Source organism: Dendrobates tinctorius, unplaced genomic scaffold (genome assembly GCF_039654945.1).
Source record: "Dendrobates tinctorius isolate UK_male_01 unplaced genomic scaffold, ASM3965494v1 ptg000138l, whole genome shotgun sequence".
Taxonomy (NCBI): Eukaryota; Metazoa; Chordata; class Amphibia; order Anura; family Dendrobatidae; genus Dendrobates; species Dendrobates tinctorius.
Window position 1 is genome coordinate 8825768 of NW_027361806.1, and position 17596 is coordinate 8843363.

At 46.9% G+C, this 17596-nt stretch overlaps 1 protein-coding gene and 1 long non-coding RNA gene across 4 annotated transcripts; one reads left to right on the top strand and one right to left on the bottom strand.

Moving 5' to 3' along the window:
* The first annotated feature begins 3535 nt into the window (after positions 1-3535).
* Positions 3536-16420, top strand: CUNH1orf210 (chromosome unknown C1orf210 homolog). 3 transcript variants are annotated; one of them, XM_073544532.1, is made up of 5 exons: positions 3536-3633; positions 6876-6958; positions 8290-8779; positions 13915-14061; positions 15682-16420. In XM_073544532.1, exons 2-5 carry the CDS (start codon positions 6887-6889, stop codon positions 16002-16004), a joined length of 1032 nt encoding a protein of 343 aa, XP_073400633.1. In that variant the 5' UTR covers positions 3536-3633; positions 6876-6886; the 3' UTR covers positions 16005-16420. The 3 variants fall into 3 exon arrangements, with proteins under 3 accessions (XP_073400633.1, XP_073400635.1, XP_073400634.1); XM_073544534.1 differs by having other exon boundaries at positions 8290-8758; XM_073544533.1 differs by having other exon boundaries at positions 3549-3647.
* Positions 4876-8674, bottom strand: LOC141048692 (uncharacterized). Its single transcript, XR_012220113.1, has 2 exons — positions 8402-8674; positions 4876-7032 (listed from the first exon to the last, which is right to left on the bottom strand). It is a non-coding gene; the product is annotated as an uncharacterized lncRNA (long non-coding RNA).
* Positions 16421-17596: the final 1176 nt, after the last annotated feature.

Here is a 17596-nt window from a genome sequence, read left to right on the forward strand (position 1 = left end):
TCTCCTCTATTGAGGAGATGAAAAACCGCAGGACAAAACCGCAGAGCAATCTGCAGGTAAAACCGCAGGTCTTTTGACCTGCGGTTTCACCTGCGGATTTTACAAAATCCGCGCGGATGAATCCGCACCTAATCCGCAGCGTGTGCACACAGCCTTACCCTAACGGGAAAATGGAGATAAATACTTTTTTTAGTTTTATTATTTTTCCCTAACTAAGGGGGTGATAACGGGGGGTTTGATTTACTATTTATGGCGGTTTTTATTTTTGGCGGCTGTCACACGCTAAAAGACGCTTTTTATTGTAAAAATAGTTTTTGCATCACCACATTTTGAGAGCTATAATTTTTCCGTATTTTGACCCACTGAGTCACGTGAGGTCTTATTTTTTGCGGGACAAGTTGACGTTTTTATTGGTACCATTTTCGGGCATGTGACATTTTTTGATCGCTTTTTATTCCTATTTTTGGGACGCAGAATGAACAAAAACCAGCGTTTCATGAATTTCTTTTGGGGGGGGCGTTTACACCGTTCCGCGTGCGGTAAAATTGATAAAGCGGTTTTATTCTTCGGGTCAGTACGGTTACAGTGATACCTCATTTAGGTCGTTTTTTTATGTTTTTGTCGGTTTTATGCAATGAAAACTATTTTATATAAAAAATAATTATTTTTGCATCGCTTTATTCTGTGAGCTATAACTTTTTTATTTTTTCACTGATGATGCTGTGTGGCGGCTCGTTTTTTGCGGGACAAGATGACGTTTTCAGCGGTACCATGGATATTTATATGCGTCTTTTTGATCGCGCGTTATTACACTTTTTGTTTGGCGGTATGATAATAAATCATTATTTTTTGCTTCGTTTTTTATTTTTATTTTTTAAGGGGTTCGCTAAAAGGGTTAACTAATGGGACAGTTTTATAGGGCGGGTCATTACGGACGCGGCGATACCTAATATGTGTACTTTTATTGTTTTTTTTTTTTATTATTCTCAAAAAATGAATTTATTGGGGAATATTTTTTTTTTTTTTTTACTAATTTATTTGGCGATTTTTTTTTATTTATTTTTACTTTTTTTAATTTTTTTTTTACTTTATTACATAGTCCCAGGTGGGACATCACTGTCCTGTGACAGATCGCTGATCTGTCATATCACAGATCACTGTGACAGATCAGCAATCTGTCACAGGCATTGAAGCAGACTTCCTCTTGCCTGCGCTTTGCTCAGGTCCCCGAAGGCCCCCGTCGCCATCTTGGATTCGGGGGCCTGGAGGATAGGAGCCCCCCGCAGCAGCGCTGCACATTGCGCTGCTGTGGGGGGCTCAGGGAAGCACGGAGGGAGCCCCCTCCCTGCCGATGCTTCCCTTTAACTCCCGGTACACCGCGATCATGTTTGATCGCGGTGTGCAAGGGGTTAATGTGTCGGGTGTCAGCTGTGATAATCAGCTGACACCCGGCCGCGATCAGCGGCGCTCACCACGTGGGCGCCGCTGATCGCGGTAGACGTACTATCCCGTCCACGGTCATACGGGCCCGGGTACCGTGGACGGGATAGTACGTCGGATGTCAGGAAGGGGTTAATCAGAGAGGCAGCACAGAGGCCAAAGGTAACCCTGAAGGAGCTGCAGAGTTCCCAAGCAGAGACTGGAGTATCTGTCCATATGACCACAATAAGTCGTACACTCCACAGAGGTGGCCTTTATGGAAGAGTGGGCAGAAAAAATCCTTTACTTACACACAAAAATTGTAAGACACATTTTGAGTTTACCTTCCTTCACCTGTTAGGGGAGTCTCCCACGTCTTTTGGCAATTTGGTCAGATGAGTCTAAAATTGATCTTTTTGCCTATCAAGGTAAATGCTATGTCTGGTGCCAAACTAATACAGCTCATCAAGCCAAGAACACCATCCCCACAGTGAAACATGATGGTGGCAGGATCATGCTGTGGGGATGTTTTTCTGCAGCAGGGACAGGGAAAATAGTCCAAGTTGAGGGGATATTTTGCACAAATACAGACATATTCTTGAGAAAAGCCTGTCTCTGTCTGTCAGTGATTTAAGACTGGGACAGACATTCACCTTTCAACAAGACAATGACCCAAAGCATACTGCTAAAGCAATACTCAAGTGGTTTATGGGGAAACGTGAAAATGTTTTGGAGTGGCCTAGTCATTACCCCAGACATTAATCCAAGTGAGAATCTGTGGTCAGACTTGAAGATTGTTGTTCACCAGAGGAAACCATCTAACTAGAAGGAACTGTTTTGCCTTGAGGAATGGGCAAAAATCCCAGTAGCAGATGTGGAAAGCTCATAGAGACTTATCCAAAGCCACTTACAGTTCTAATTGGTAATAGGAGGCTCTACAAAGTACTGACTTTAGGAGAGGTGGTGAATAGTTATGCACACTGAAGTTTTCAGTTATTTTGTCCTATTTGTTGTTTACTTCACAATAAAACCAATTATTCACAGTTGTAAGCATGTTCTTTACATGAACTGATGCAAACTCTTAAAAAACAGTGAAATTCCAGGTTGCAAAACATGAAAAATGCCAAGGCGTTGAATATTTTCACAAGCCACTGTATTGCTCTTCCCCTTGCCTGTCTGTGTCCTCCAGTGGATGGATCCTGTGGTTGCTTGGCCTTCGCATACAACCACCCCGTCGTCTTCCTCACAATTATTAACCATTTCTGTGGCTGCCCACAATCCCCTCCACAATATTACCCAACGTCTCAGGATTTCTTTTTATAGGCTTTCAGAGGAAACTGCAAACTTCCAAAAACAGGAAACATTATTAAGTTCAGGGATGGAGGTTTCGCGGCTCGGGTACGGAGATGAGTACATGAAATGCGTGAGCCTGGGACAGAACATGAAAGGGAGGAAAGCGCCAGGGGAGGGTCTGCGGGACATTATATGACTCATTATTAGGGTCCAGGATGGAGAATCTTCCAGGGGTGAACACTACAACAATGGTCGAACAGTCTCATGACTACACCAGACCTAATGCTTCTCACAGCTGAGATTCGTTACAATTGTATCCAGTCTGATGTACTGAATTCTGCTCCACACTGAGACATTGTACCTGCCCTGATACACTGTAACAATTACATACAATGGTCTGGGATATATTTATTATGCATTGCTTCATACAGTGGATACAATAGTAACAAATAAGCAGCTGTGAACAGTATATTAACTTTGATTGTGAAGAGCAATGTTCTCATTCACTGACAGCAAACAGTGTAAGTGGTGGAAAAAGGAATTTATGTCCATATAATCCTTCATCTTTACTGACATGAGACGACTCCTTTATCGCCAGCTTTACTGCAGCCGCCTGACTCTACCCCGTCACCTTATCTGGTGTTTGTGCCCTGGGCATGGCATTCGTGTAGCGCCAATGTTACGTGTCTTGTGCCATCCATGGACTGATGTAGGGTGGTAGGAGGCTCCTGTGGATCTGACGGTTTGACATAACCCTCATCTGTTGTCTTTCTTCATACACAGGGGAGGTTATTCTTTAACCAGCTTTGCCACCTTTGGACCTCTCCCTGCTGCCAGTCCCCACCCCTCACCTTCAGGAAGAGGAATGTGAATGGAAGGTGGCGTAGGGACATGGTGCAGACCTGAGAGACGTACATAGAGGTGAGGGGACACAGGTGAGAGGCCGGCACAGGTGAGGGGCCGGCACAGGTGAGGGGGGCCGGCACAGGTGACCTCTCCACAGCTGCTCTGGGAATGTGACAAGAGCAGCTGGGCCCCCGGGAATCTGTATATGTCATGTATCTGCCATTACTGACAGTTGTATCCCTATAGCCATACAAGTTTGCCGGCAGTCAGCGATTCCCCATGCGTGAGCTTTTCTCCCCTGAAAACAAAAGGATCAGCCATTGTAATTCCAACTATGGAGGGAGAGTCAGGAGGCCCCAGGCACCTCAGACAGTTGGATGGTCCCAAAGACAATGGCGGCTTCAGCTAACATTCATCTAATATATACAAACCAACAACATGGGTTTTTACTTATTTTTTCCGGACAACTTAGCCAAGAGTTGCAAACAGACAAAAAAAGAATTAAAAAAATGAAATGTATGATACAGATTCTAAGGGCCATCTGTGTGTAGGTCAGATCAGGGGCCCCAGGAGCTCAGTGTCCGTCCCCGGGTCAGATCAGGGGCCCCAAGCGCTCAGTGTCCGTCCCCGGGTCACATCAGGGGCCCCAAGCACTTAGTGTCCGTCCCCGGGTCAAAAAAGGGGCTCCAAGCTCTCAGTGTCCGTCCCCGGGTCAGATTAGGGGTCCCAAGCGCTCAGTGTCCGCCCCTGGGTCAGAAAAGGGGCTCCAAGCGCTCAGTGTCCGTCCCTGGGTCAGAAAAGGGGCTCCAAGCGCTCAGTGTCCGTCCCTGGGTCAGATCAGGGGCCCCAAGCGCTCAGTGTCCATCCCCGGGTCAGATCAGGGGCCCCAAGAGCTCAATGTCCATCCCTGGGTCAGATCAGGGGCCCTAAGCACTCAGTGTCTGTCCCCGGGTCAGATCAGGGGTCCCAAGCGCTCAGTGTCTGTCCCCGGGTCAGATCAGGGGTCCCAAGCGCTCAGTGTCCACCCCTGGGTCAGATCAGGGGTCCCAAGCACTCAGTCTCCACCCCTGGGTCAGATCAGGGGCCCCAAGCGCTCAGTGTCCATCCCCGGGTCAGATCAGGGGCCCCAAGCGCTCAGTGTCCATCCCCGGGTCAGATCAGGGGCCCCAAGCGCTCAGTGTCCATCCCCGGGTCAGATCAGGGGCCCCAAGCGCTCAGTGTCCATCCCCGGGTCAGATCAGGGGCCCCAAGCGCTCAGTGTCCGTCGACGGGTCAGATGCTGATAAGAACCTTGTACAATGATGAGAATTAGAATCACAATAATTTGTGCAAGATTCTCCCGCGTCATCCACTTTTTATGGACACTGGATCGTTTTACTGACCAATTTATTGTCTATTGGAAATCCTGACGGCAGAACCGGAGACCACCGACCCCTTTACTTCCACCTCCATCATTACAGACCAGGACGGTACAGAAGCCCCTATTACTGCTCAGTGATCTGTGATGGGGGGTTTGTGGGTCTCGCTGCTGCCGAACACAAAGCAAAAGAGTTGCAAGTTGGACATTAACACGATCAAGGTTTGGGGGGTGATAGGAATTTTTGGAGGGATTTACCTCTAAAAGTTCCTGTGTGGTCTAAAGTGGTTAATTTACTCGATATAAAATAATCACATTCAGTCTTGAACCTTTGTCCTCATGTGCCAGGGTGAGGATCCAGCCCTGCTCCGAGCAAAGAAGGAGTTAATTTAACTGCCCTTCAGGTTAAAAGATGCTCTTGCACAATTGTCACGGGGTATAATTATTACGATTGGTCCATCATTGCAAGATATTTGTATGATAATGTTATAGATCCAAGGGAAAATAATATATAGATAGTCCAAGAATATAATATCCCATATCGGCATCATCTCTGCCTTCTGTGGATGCAATAGAGGAGCCATACTGGCCATAGTGAATATTACCCCCGCCCCCAAGGGGCAGATGATCACAGACAGGAAAACGGATGCACAAACTGTATCTGTTTGGAAATCTGATTGTCAAATTGCTACTAATAAACCTGGACTTTCTAAAGCAATTTCCATTTTAATTTCTTGCCATTATCAAGACCTCTTCCTGCTGTAAGTGAATGGGAACATTGCTGTTTCCACTGAGAGATTGATGATCTGAGCACAATTATTCCGTCTCCACAGCTGAGGGTTTGTTTCAGTTGTATTTGTTCTTGATAATTCCCTGTAAGATAAACAGTGTGTAATCCAGGTTGATATTTGCTACCTGCACTGATGCATTGTAATAAACTATCAATGCAAGATAGAGATTTGTGCTGCCAAGGTGCTTAGCTGACAGCAAGCAGAGATCTAGAATATAGAGTGAAATTAAAACACAAAGTATATTAGAATGTGTCAGTTATACAGGGATCACATGGTCACTTTATTTTCAATAGTACATGTGAATATGAGTTTGTAATAGTTCCCCACTTATGAGCCACCTCTTCTCCTCTTTCTTGTCTTCTAAACTCACCATCCACTCTGAAAAAAATGACTCCGATCCATCATTGTGAAAAGATGGATTATCGAGCGCACTGAGGGATCAGATTATAGCTGCATGTTGAAGTCTATGGAGAGAAGGGGAACAGAGTAAGAAAGGCACAGACTGATTGTGCTGCTTTTTGACAAGTATTTTTTTGTCACCTCAGTCCTGGATTAACAGCTCTACTGCTATATAATATCCTCCATACAACTGCAGTTTTCTAGTAAGTGTTTTATCTCACCCAGTGCCGAATTCACAGCTATGCTGCATGATACTGCTGTATAATGTCCGTCATGCTGAAGCTGCTTCTACATAGCCTGCATGGAGCCATTAGCACAGAAAGTGATGATAAATGCAAGATACAAGTCAGAAAATTGCCAATAACGGTGATATTCCTCATTTACATGTAAAGTGAAGTCATTTTCTTACTAATTGTCCATTCCATCTAAGGGTATGTGCACATGTTAAGTATTTGCAGGAGATTTTTCTGCAGCAGAATCCAGAGAGAGTGTTAGCAGAAAAATTGCTGAGTAAAATATGCGCATATTTGAGCACAGTTTGTGCTTGCGTTATTTTTCCCATACATTTGAATGGGTGGAAAATGCAAAACATTCTGCAGATTTAAAAAAAAAAAATAATAATAAAAAAACGCTTTGATTTAAAGGGAAAAAAAAAGTAGTGCCTGGAGTTTTCAGATACCTCATTCACTTTGCTGGAACTGTAAAATGCTGCATGTGAACAAGTCCCAAAAAATAAATATATTTCCTTTGTATTGTCTTCTCATTGACAGATTGTATCAGCATGAGGCTCGTCCTGTACCTCTCCTCGCTGCTCCTGGCAGCATCCGCGCACCCCTGTACACTGACCGCTCAGGTAAAGCACCACACATAATGAGAGGAAGGGGATTAAAGACCCCAAAAATGATGATGTCCCCAAAGAAGCCAGTCCTGAAAATAGGAGAATGGAGATGTATAAGTATCAGATTTTTAAGCCATAGTTTAGTATTTTTATCTCATGCTCTGGGTTATGATTTATAGTCACATGACTATGCACATCTGACAACGGACTACTTTGCAAGAAAATTAGATCTACCCTACCGGGTGGAGTCAGACACAGGCTTGTTGATGTGGAGAAATATGTGTGATGTCGATAAAAGTCTCAAACTGTTAGGCTATGTGCACACGCTGCAGATTCACCTGCGGGTTTTTCCGCGCGGATCCGCAGGTAAAACCGCAGGTAAAGTGACCTGTGGTTTTCCTGCGGTTTTGCCCTGCGGTTTCACACCTCTACTATGTTAAAGGTGTAAAACCTCTGCGGAATCCGCCCAAAGAATTGACATGCTGCGGTTTGTAAACCGCAGCAAAACCGCATGGAAAAAACCGCAGCGTGAGCACAGCGGATTTGTAATGCCATAGGCTAACATGGTACTGTACCATGTCTGCGGAACTGCTGCGTTTCCACAGGGCCAAAAACTCTGCGGAAATGCAGCAGAATCCGCAGCGTGTGCACATAGCCGTACAATGTTGAAGCCATATTGTAAGGCCGGAGTCACACTTGCGAGTGCAATGCGAGAAACTCACGAGAGTCTCTCACCTCAATACCCGGAACTGCCGCCGGTGGTTCGGACCAGAGCGTTCAGCTGCATAGAAAGACATGCAGCCGCACACTCTGGTCCCGATTGCACTCGCAGGTGTGACCCCGGCCTAAGGGTACCGTTACACCTAGCGATGCACCAGCGATCCCGACTAGCGATATGACGCGGTCAGAATCGCTGGTGCATCGCTAGGTGGTCGCTAGTGAGCTGCCACACAGGCAGATCTCACCAGCGACATCGCTGGGGACGGGGATCGCTACTTACCTGTCAGACGCGGCGATCCTGCGTCCTCCCGCCCGGCTCCACGCGTCGCTCATCGTCACAGCAGGAAGTGACCGACAAGGAATGGTCCAGCAGCTTCTCGCGCGATCAGCGATAACCAGCGGGGGAGCCGGTCGGAGTTAAGTATCACATGCAGCGATATCGCTAGCAATATCGCTGTAACGTCACAAAATCGGTGACTTTACAGCGATATTGCTAGCGATATCGCAGTGTGTAACGGGGGCTTAAGACTGAGAGAATATGCACAAAACCAAAATGATGGGTCATTGTGATGATGGGTGGAGTAGTGAAAAAACAAACTAATCTATTGTGTGTGGACTTTCTATAGGGCCGTGCAGACTGCAGCCACCAAGGACTCACTAATGTTCCCAACAACCTCCCCCATCATCTCCACTACCTGAATCTATCCTCCAACTCCATCCATCACTTGCAACTTTTACCTCTAAAGTTTTCAGAACTTCTTTTTCTCAACTTGTCCAGGAACTCCTTACACCTCATCCCAGCGGGAACTTTCAAGACGTTGCCCCATCTCCGAGTCTTGGATTTGAGCAGCTGTGAGATCTCCAGACTACACTCCGATGCTTTTAAAGGACTGCTCCGTCTTCAGACTCTGATATTAAGAAATAACACTTTTCAAGACATTGATCTATGGAATCTTAGGGCATTGACCAGGCTGGATGTGAGGGGCACCACCCTGTTGTCATCGCCCAGGATGGGGGTCTTGGTGGACCAGTTAGCCAGGCAAAGATTCTGCGACTGCTCCTCCAGGAGAAAACTTCATCAATCCCGAGATCGAGGTATTGGGAAGGCGGTTATGGGTAGGTGGTCACTGTTGGTTGGTTTTGGAAGAAGGTTCACGGTGGAGGTGTTGTGTTTTGATATAGCAATTTATTTATTTTTATTTATTTTGCTCATTTATATTTAATGAAGAGTTCGATCTGCCCAATCCACCATGATAGCGGAGTGCGAAACATGCGAAACATGTTGGAAGAGTCGATAGTTCATGTACAGCAATCAGTCCTTATGGAAATTAATGTTTCCAACTATGCAAATAGGCTGCCCAGTTGTGGCGTTTAGTATCTGATTAGACACAATATAAGGAGAATAGGTGTCTGTCCCAGTGCCACAGCTGCAGGAGGGAGAAACTGAGGACTCCTATGAATGTGTAGCTAATTCTTATCAGTTCCATCATACAGTAAGACATTTTTTTTAGAAGACCACTCACTTGCCACCATACAATGGAAATGAATCCCTTTTGTCCCCCTATACAGTAGTAGCGTTCCCCTTTTGTGCCCCCATACAGTAGTAGTGTCCCCCTTTTGTGCCCTCATACAGTAGTAGTGTCCCCCTTTTGTGCCCTATACAGTAGTAATAGCGTTCCCCTTTTGTACCCCTATACAGTTATATAGTAATTGTAGTGTTCCCCTTATGTGCCCCTATATTGTAGTAGTGACTTTTTTGTGCCCTCATACAATAGTACTAGCCTTCCTTTATTGTGCGCCCATACAGTAGTAGCCCCCCAAACTGTCTTTGTTAATAGTGAGTGGTGGTTCATGAAGCCAATGGCTTTCCACTCCACCATGCTTTTCAACTGAATCTGCATCCTGACAACACATATGCAGTTGAGAATAGCACTGGCCATCGGCGGGCCCCCTTCCCCTCAGGTATACCATGTGTGGTCCCCTTCCCCTCAGGTGTCCCATATGCAGTCCCCTTCCCCTCAGGTGTCCCATATGCAGTCCCCTTCCCCTCAGGTGTCCCATATGCAGTCCCCTTCCCCTCAGGTGTCCCATATGCAGTCCCCTTCCCCTCAGGTGTCCCATGTGTAGCCCCCTTCCCCTCAGGTGTCCCATGTGTGGCCCCCTTCCCCTCAGGTGTCCCATGTGTGGCCCCCTTCCCCTCAGGTGTCCCATGTGTGGCCCCCTTCCCCTCAGGTGTTCTATGTGTGGCCCCCTTCCCCTCAGGTGTTCCATGTGTGGCCCCCTTCCCCTCAGGTGTTCCATGTGTGGCCCCCTTCCCCTCAGGTGTTCCATGTGTGGCCCCCTTCCCCTCAGGTGTTCCATGTGTGGCCCCTTCCCCTCAGGTGTCCCATGCGTGGCCCCCTTCCCGTCAGGTGTCCCATGTGTGGTCCCCTTCCCCTCAGGTGTTCCATGTGTGGTCCCCTTCCCCTCAGGTGTTCCATGTGTGGTCCCCTTCCCCTCAGGTGTTCCATGTGTGGTCCTCTTCCCCTCAGGTGTCCCATGTGAGGCCCCCTTCCCCTCAGGTGTCCCATGTGAGGCCCCCTTCCCCTCAGGTGTCCCATGTGAGACCCCCTTCCCCTCAGGTGTCCCATGTGAGGCCCCCTTCCCCTCAGGTGTCCCATGTGAGGCCCCCTTCCCCTCAGGTGTCCCATGTGAGGCCCCCTTCCCCTCAGGTGTCTCATGTGCAGCCCCCTTCCCCTCAGGGGTCCCACGTGCGGCCTCCTTCTCCTCAGGGGTCCCACGTGCGGCCTCCTTCCCCTCTGGTCTCCCATGTGCGGCACTCTTCCCCTCAGGGGTCCCACATGCGGCCTCCTTCCCCTCTGGTCTCCCATGTGCGGCACTCTTCCCCTCAGGGGTCCCACATGCGGCCCTCTTCTCCTCAGGGGTCCCACGTGCGGCCTCCTTCCCCTCTGGTCTCCCATGTGTGGCCCTCTTCCCCTCAGGTGTCCCATGTGTGGTCCCCTTCCCCTCAGGTGTCTCATGTGCAGCCCCCTTCCCCTCAGGTGTCCCATGTGTGGTCCCCTTCCCCTCAGGGGTCCCATGTGTGGTCCCCTTCCCCTCAGGGGTCCCATGTGTGGTCCCCTTCCCCTCAGGGGTCCCATGTGTGGCCCTCTTCCCCTCAGGGGTCCCACGTGCGGCCTCCTTCCCCTCTGGTCTCCCATGTGTGGCCCTCTTCCCCTCAGGTGTCCCATGTGTGGTCCCCTTCCCCTCAGGTGTCTCATGTGCAGCCCCCTTCCCCTCAGGTGTCCCATGTGTGGTCCCCTTCCCCTCAGGTGTCCCATGTGTGGTCCCCTTCCCCTCAGGGGTCCCATGTGTGGTCCCCTTCCCCTCAGGGGTCCCATGTGTGGCCCTCTTCCCCTCAGGGGTCCCACGTGCGGCCTCCTTCCCCTCCGGTCTCCCATGTGCGGCCTCCTTCTTGAAATCTTTGTGGGTTTTGGAAGAGCCCAGCATTGCCGCTGTTAAGAATAGGAAATATTGCATCTGTCTCATTGATGCAACAACGACATATTCTGCCTCGTAAAGAGAATCGGTTTCACACCAGTATTATATTTTAATGGTGTTATATCATCAGGCACCAAAGAATCCACCCAGGAGCCGCAAAGGTTAGTGAGGCCAATCCAGACTACGGCACTAAGGATCATCAGATGCCGTCTGTGAGTCCTGTCTGCGCAGTCACCGGAGCCACATTTCTGCAGTTTTGCACCATGGGGGTGGGGGGGATTTCATGGTACAATTTAGCTCATTAGGTTCCTCTGTTTGGAGGTCTACAAACCTGCAACTCACATCATGTCCTGTGAGCCTGCCTAATGGGAGTTGTAGTTTTTTAACCTGGAGAGCTGCAGATCAGGAAACATTGCCCTGATGTAAGAGATTCTCTTTTAATTTTATTACTCGTCACCATGTTTTCAGTGCTCTATAAAGAAGCTGCAAGTCTCAAAAAAAACATTGTAAACCGTGAAAATGTTGCTATAAAACACACGGAAGTAATCATAAAACTAGGTAGGCATGATGTAATGCTTCATTTATCCTGTGGGGGTGCTGCAGGGAAATAATAATTTATTATTATAGCGCCATTTATTCCATGGCGCTTTACATGTGAGGAGGGGTATACATAATACATACAAGTACAGTAATCTTATACAATACAAGTCACAACAGGTCCAGGAGGAGAGAGGACCCTTCCCGCGAGGGCTCACACGTTTGCTTCCAGGTTCCTCCATAGATTGCAGATGATTGCTGGAGGTCTCAGCACCAGGACACTGTGATCTGCTGATGATTGGGGGACCTCGTGAGCAAAAAGGAATTAACCCCATAAATGTCAAAAAGGCCTTCAAATCATATCCTCAACTCAGGATTAATTTAAAGGGGTTGTCTGACAGGAAGAATTTTTTTTTCTTAGGCATGGATTGTATGAAAATAACTGGAGATGAGCGATTTTGGCTTTTTTAGGGTTGAGTCGGGTTTCATGAAACCCAACTTTCTCAAAAGTCAAGTCGAACGAAATCGGCCGACTATCGGGAAAAGTCGGAGGTCCGACTGAAACACGAAACCCAATGCAAGTCAATGGGGAAGCAAAGTCAGCAGGGAGTGGAGGACAGTAAACACACCTACATGCCGGACCGCTTTTTAAAAGTGCGCGAAAACTCTCTCTCTGCTGCACATGTCATCTTGTTGCCCACAGTGTACGTCCTTGCTTAGTGGCTGAGAAAAGTCACATGCAAGCATTCTGGGAAATCCGACTTTGGCGCTCGTTTTGCCGATGGCATGGCCGACCTCACACTGTGGTCGGGTTTCAGTCGCTGAAACCCGACTTTGCCATAAGTCGGTGACTTATGAATCTGGCCGACCTGTTTCGCTCAACTCTAAAAATAACAAATGGAGGCATGCTAACCATCGAGGAGACCCCACAGATCCGACGCAGGCTGCCATGGAGGCCTGCATCGCCTCCGGAAGTGATGTATGCTCTTTTCAGAAGTCGCAGAACCAGCCTGTTCGGCTGGGGTCACACTCGCGAGGAATACGGCCGAGTGAGAGGCGCTAAAAGCACGCACTAGACACGGACCAATGATTCTCTATGGGGTCCCTCGCATTTCTCATCCGTATTCTACGCTCCATGGCAATCACAGCATGCTGCGATTGTCAGCGTACTACGGCCGTAATACGCCAATGCAAGTCTATGGGTGCGCAAAAAATACGGATTACACACGGACCACACGTGTGACTTGCGAGAAATACGCACCCGGTGTCTTTTAGAAAAGCCGGCAATTCAGTGCGCTATACAGTAAACTCACACTGACAGGTTTAATAAAGAAAGAAAGAATAGATATAGACACATAGAATACATATATATAGATATACATTCTATGTGTCTATATCTATTCTTTGGTTTGTGTTATAAACCCTGTCATAGGGCTCCATTATTTGTCCATTTTGCAAGGCGGAGAGAAAATCTCGCCATACGGATTACATACGGATGCTTACATGCGCAAAATACGCGACCACACCTTGATTACGGATGACATACGGAGCACTGTTTAGGGGCCATTCATCCGTATTACGCATGTAAAATACTGACCGTATTTTGCGTCGGTTAGTGTGACCCCGGCCTTATAGTCAGTGATATCCAGCAGTTCTGGAGCCGGTGTAATCCTCCATGGCGGTCTGTGCTGGATCCATGGGGACCCTGGAATGTGAATATGCCTCCATTTATTATTTTCAAACAATCCATGCCTAAAAATAAATTATTTTACCGTCGGACAACCCCTGTAAAGATCTCGGACCCTAACGCCAGATCTGTTCTAGAGCACCCACCTACTATATCCCATTAACAATACCGGTGTCTACTCGGCAAAGGGGCTTATGGAGCCATCGTGCGACAGAGCGAGGGTACGGCTTCGTTCTCCATTGCTATGTCCTCGCTCCAAACTTAGTAATGAGGATGGAGTCCTCCTTTACCTATAGGCCACCTTAGAAATAATTTATAGGTTGGATGTCATTTACCGGGAGAATGGCTTTCCCCTAACTCCTATTCTATCAGGTAAAGAGTAGTGAGAAAATGAGCGCGTCGCCCCCTCCCATCAGACACATAAGAGGGGCCCCGTGGTCAGGGTTCCCCCTTTATGTCCACTTTTAATGACATTTTACTTATTTTCTACAAAATTAAAAGGAAATAGCTGAAATCTTGAACCCACTTGACGTTTGTCTCCTTCCAGTTTCTGGTGACTTCTGCTCCTGTCCGACGCTGATTGAAAAGGGGGAACTTGAAGTTCAGGCTGCGGGCGATGTCGCCATCGAGGTCATCCAACGCTACATCCGTGACGTCAGCGAAATCTCCAATGGCAGCTTGTCCTCCAACAGCAGTAAGTTGTGCCCTGACGTGGACACGCGGCCTCAGTACTGACCTTCATTGCCTCGTATATAAGATTTACTGCGCCGTCGCTAAAGCAAGAGGGGAACTAACATTTATTTTTTCATTTATTGATTATTAATTTTTATTTAATGAAAAGTTTTTTTACTTAAGATAGACTCTGTTTTTACAATCTCTGCTTGCTGTCACAGAATGGGAACATACGGCCAGGATGTTTCGTGTAGACATTGCCCCATTGTTCTCCACTTTTACGGCAGCAGTGTCCTGTGCCTGGCAGCAGGGGGCAGCATCACACTTCTAAAGTAATGACAGTTGCATTGTACAGAAATTCTGTATCCAGGCTCCTCCCCTACACCGAGGCTCCTCCCCTTTGACTGTTTGCAGCAGTTATTCAATAATCTTTTTCTTTCTGTGATTTAGTTACTTACTTTTAGCTATAACCATTCTGTCCTTACTGTTATGAAAATAATTTCTCCATTAACTGTTAAAGCATGCTGCAGTGTAAAGCATGGGGGACAATGTACAGAATTTTTGACCCATCAAATGGTCAGCTGCAGGTTTATAATGAGAACATTAATAGGAGGGAATGCTAAGTGAGCCGCAATGGTGGTCTTATTGGTGGTCTCCCAGCTTCAATAGAAAGGGTTTTTATTGCCTAATTTTTAGGGGGGGGGGGATATTTCATTTTGGGGGCCAGTTCTTCACTTTTTATGTGTTTTTACATCATTTAGAGGATTCTTTGCCGCTCAATTCACTTCCAGCATCGTCACAGGGAGAAGGAAGTGAAGGTTTCCTGCTCTGCGGGTGCAGCTGGTGCTGAGCACCAACGCTGGAGCTATTGGGTGTGATAGGGGAGCGCAGTATTTTGGCAGCGGTCATTTAATATGTGACTGCGGCTTTGTGTTTACACTGTTGTCACAGCTAAATCCTCGGCTCCTTCCAGTTTCCTTGTTTGTACAAGGTCGTTAATAATAATTATGTGCACACCTTCCGTCTGCTCATATTTCACTGCGTACTTATCGTCTTCTGTGTCTCTGTACACAAATAACCAGAATGTCAGGAGCTTTTGTGGAACTACAAGTCTCAGCATACCATGAAGTTTATGCTGTAAGAGTCTCCTGTAGCCAAGATTAAAAATGACCAGATGCTAAAGTGTCAGCTAGCCAATAAAAAAAAATGGGGTGTTCCGCATAGGTTGGTCTGAGTCTCCTTCCTCATGGGCGGCGCCAAAGTCAGACAAAGCTCCACCCATCTACATGGGCAAACAAGGGGAACTGATGCATGGCTCCCTCTAATCATCTTTTCACCTCCATAGGAAAAAGTTGTTGCAAATGGTGGCTGTCTGGGTAGGACAACTTCTGTCCTATTTTTTTCATTCTGTTCTTTCGCTTTATTTACACCCCTGCATAAGTTGGAGGCTAGAAACACAATTTATATAACACAAGCTCACATTATCCAGGCAGGGTAGTAGTAACTTAGAACATTACCTGGAGGGGTTACAATTTTGGAGCCCAGGAAAGTTGGATGACAACCTCAGAGTTACAATGTTGTTTTTATCAGTTGTCAGGGTTTGGATTTCAACTTTGATTTTTATTTTATTTTTGCTCCACAGCTACTCCCTCACCGGCCTCCAATGTTTCTCAGGGTAGAAGTTGGCCGTACCTGGTGGGATTCGTGCTGATCGCAGGCACCGTGTCCCTTCTCATCGCCGCTGCTGCCAAATGCAACCTCTTCCACCGGTATTTCCGCAGTTATCGGCATCGCCCTTTGCCTGAGAACGAATGGATTACGGAGTCTCAGAATGAGCTGCCAGGGGTGCCCCTTCCACCACAAGATGATGAGGATGGGTTTATAGAGGACAATTACATCCAACCTGAGGACCATCGAGAAGAGTTGGATGAGGATGATTTGCAAGAACCACATGAACAACTGTAGAACTTGAGTAGACAAGGAGCCTCAAGTTCCTGCACCTTCTAATCTGGTTTCTGTAGACGACTTTGCAGGAGACCATAGTCTACAAGGAACATCTTCTGGAGGTCCTGGTGAGACCCATGAAGAGAAAGTGCCATAGGGCATAGACTGGGCTCATGGTGGCTGCTACAGTATCCCGATGTATCCACCCTCTGTGGATGTATAGACCGGATATAGATGGTGCATCTGAAAATCATGTCACCCATGAAGACCATAAGAATGATTACTTGGCTTCTTATCATAAATGGTCAACACTCTAAATACTCCAATCACAGCCACACTCCATTCACAACCAAATCTCCAACTCCAAGTCCCTTGGTATTCCTTAGGGTCATTTCAACTTATGTATTAATAAAAAAAAAAACTGATTTTGTCTTTTAGTTACTTGTGGCTTATAATCATTGCTGTAATGGAAATTATTTGTGATCTGACTTGTTGCTGAGTTTATGTGCTGAAGCCTATTTGAGTAAGCAGAGCTGTAGTGTAAAGAAGTGAGGACAAAGTAGCAGCATGATCATCATTAAACTTACACTGCCATTGATAATGCTAGAATCACTGATCATCATTGATTTCTGGCCATGAAGATGACAACCTTAGAGCAAAACAGAGATAAAGAAGTTGGGCTGATCATAACAGCCACCACTAGGGGGAGGTCACTAGATTCAGATTTATACCACTACTACTAGAGGGAGCTCACTACATACAGATTTATACAGTCACCACTAGGTGGAGCTCAACACATACAGATTTATACAGCTACCACTAGAGGGAGCTCACTACATACAGATTTATACAGCCACCACTAGAGGGAGCTCACTACATACAGATTTAAACAGCCACCACTAGAGGGAGCTCACTACATGCAGATTTATACAGCCACCACTAGAGTGAGCTTACTACATACAGATTTAGTCAGTCACCACTAGGGGGAGCTCACTACATACAGATTTATACAGCCACCACTAGGGGGGGCTCACTGCATGCAGATTTATACAGTCACCACTAGAGAGAGCTCACTACATACAGATTTACACAGCAACCATTAAAGAGAGCTCACTATATACAGATTTATACAGCCACCACTAAAGGGATCTCATGATATACAGATTTATACAATGATTTTTTGGCATAAGCTCACTATATACAGACTTATACCACTACCATAAGGGTAAGTTCATTACATGCAGATTTATACAGGCATCATAAGGGGGAGCTCACTACATACTGATTTACACAGATAACACAGACACCACTAGAGGGAGCTCACTACATACAGATTTATACAGGCACCACTAGAGGAAGCTCACTGCATACAGATTTATACAGACACTACTAGAGGGAGCTCACTACATACAGATTTAGTCAGTTACCACTAGGGGGAGCTCACTACACACAGATTTAGTCAGTCACCACTAGAGGGAGCTCACTACACACAGATTTAGTCAGTCACCACTAGAGGGAGCTCACTACATACAGATTTATACAGCCACCACTAGGGGGAGCTCACTGCATACAGATGTATGCAGGCACTACTAGAGGGAGCTCACTACATACAG

What these genes read in the sequence shown, in the direction of transcription:
- CUNH1orf210 (XM_073544532.1), top strand. Translation starts at nt 6,887, where the DNA reads ATGAGGCTCGTCCTGTACCTCTCCTCGCTGCTCCTGGCAGCATCCGCG. An exon ending in TATTGGGAAGGCGGTTATGG is followed by an intron (nt 8,780 to 13,914) that starts GTAGGTGGTCAC and finishes GTCTCCTTCCAG; the next exon opens with TTTCTGGTGACTTCTGCTCC. An exon ending in CAGCTTGTCCTCCAACAGCA is followed by an intron (nt 14,062 to 15,681) that starts GTAAGTTGTGCC and finishes TTTGCTCCACAG; the next exon opens with CTACTCCCTCACCGGCCTCC.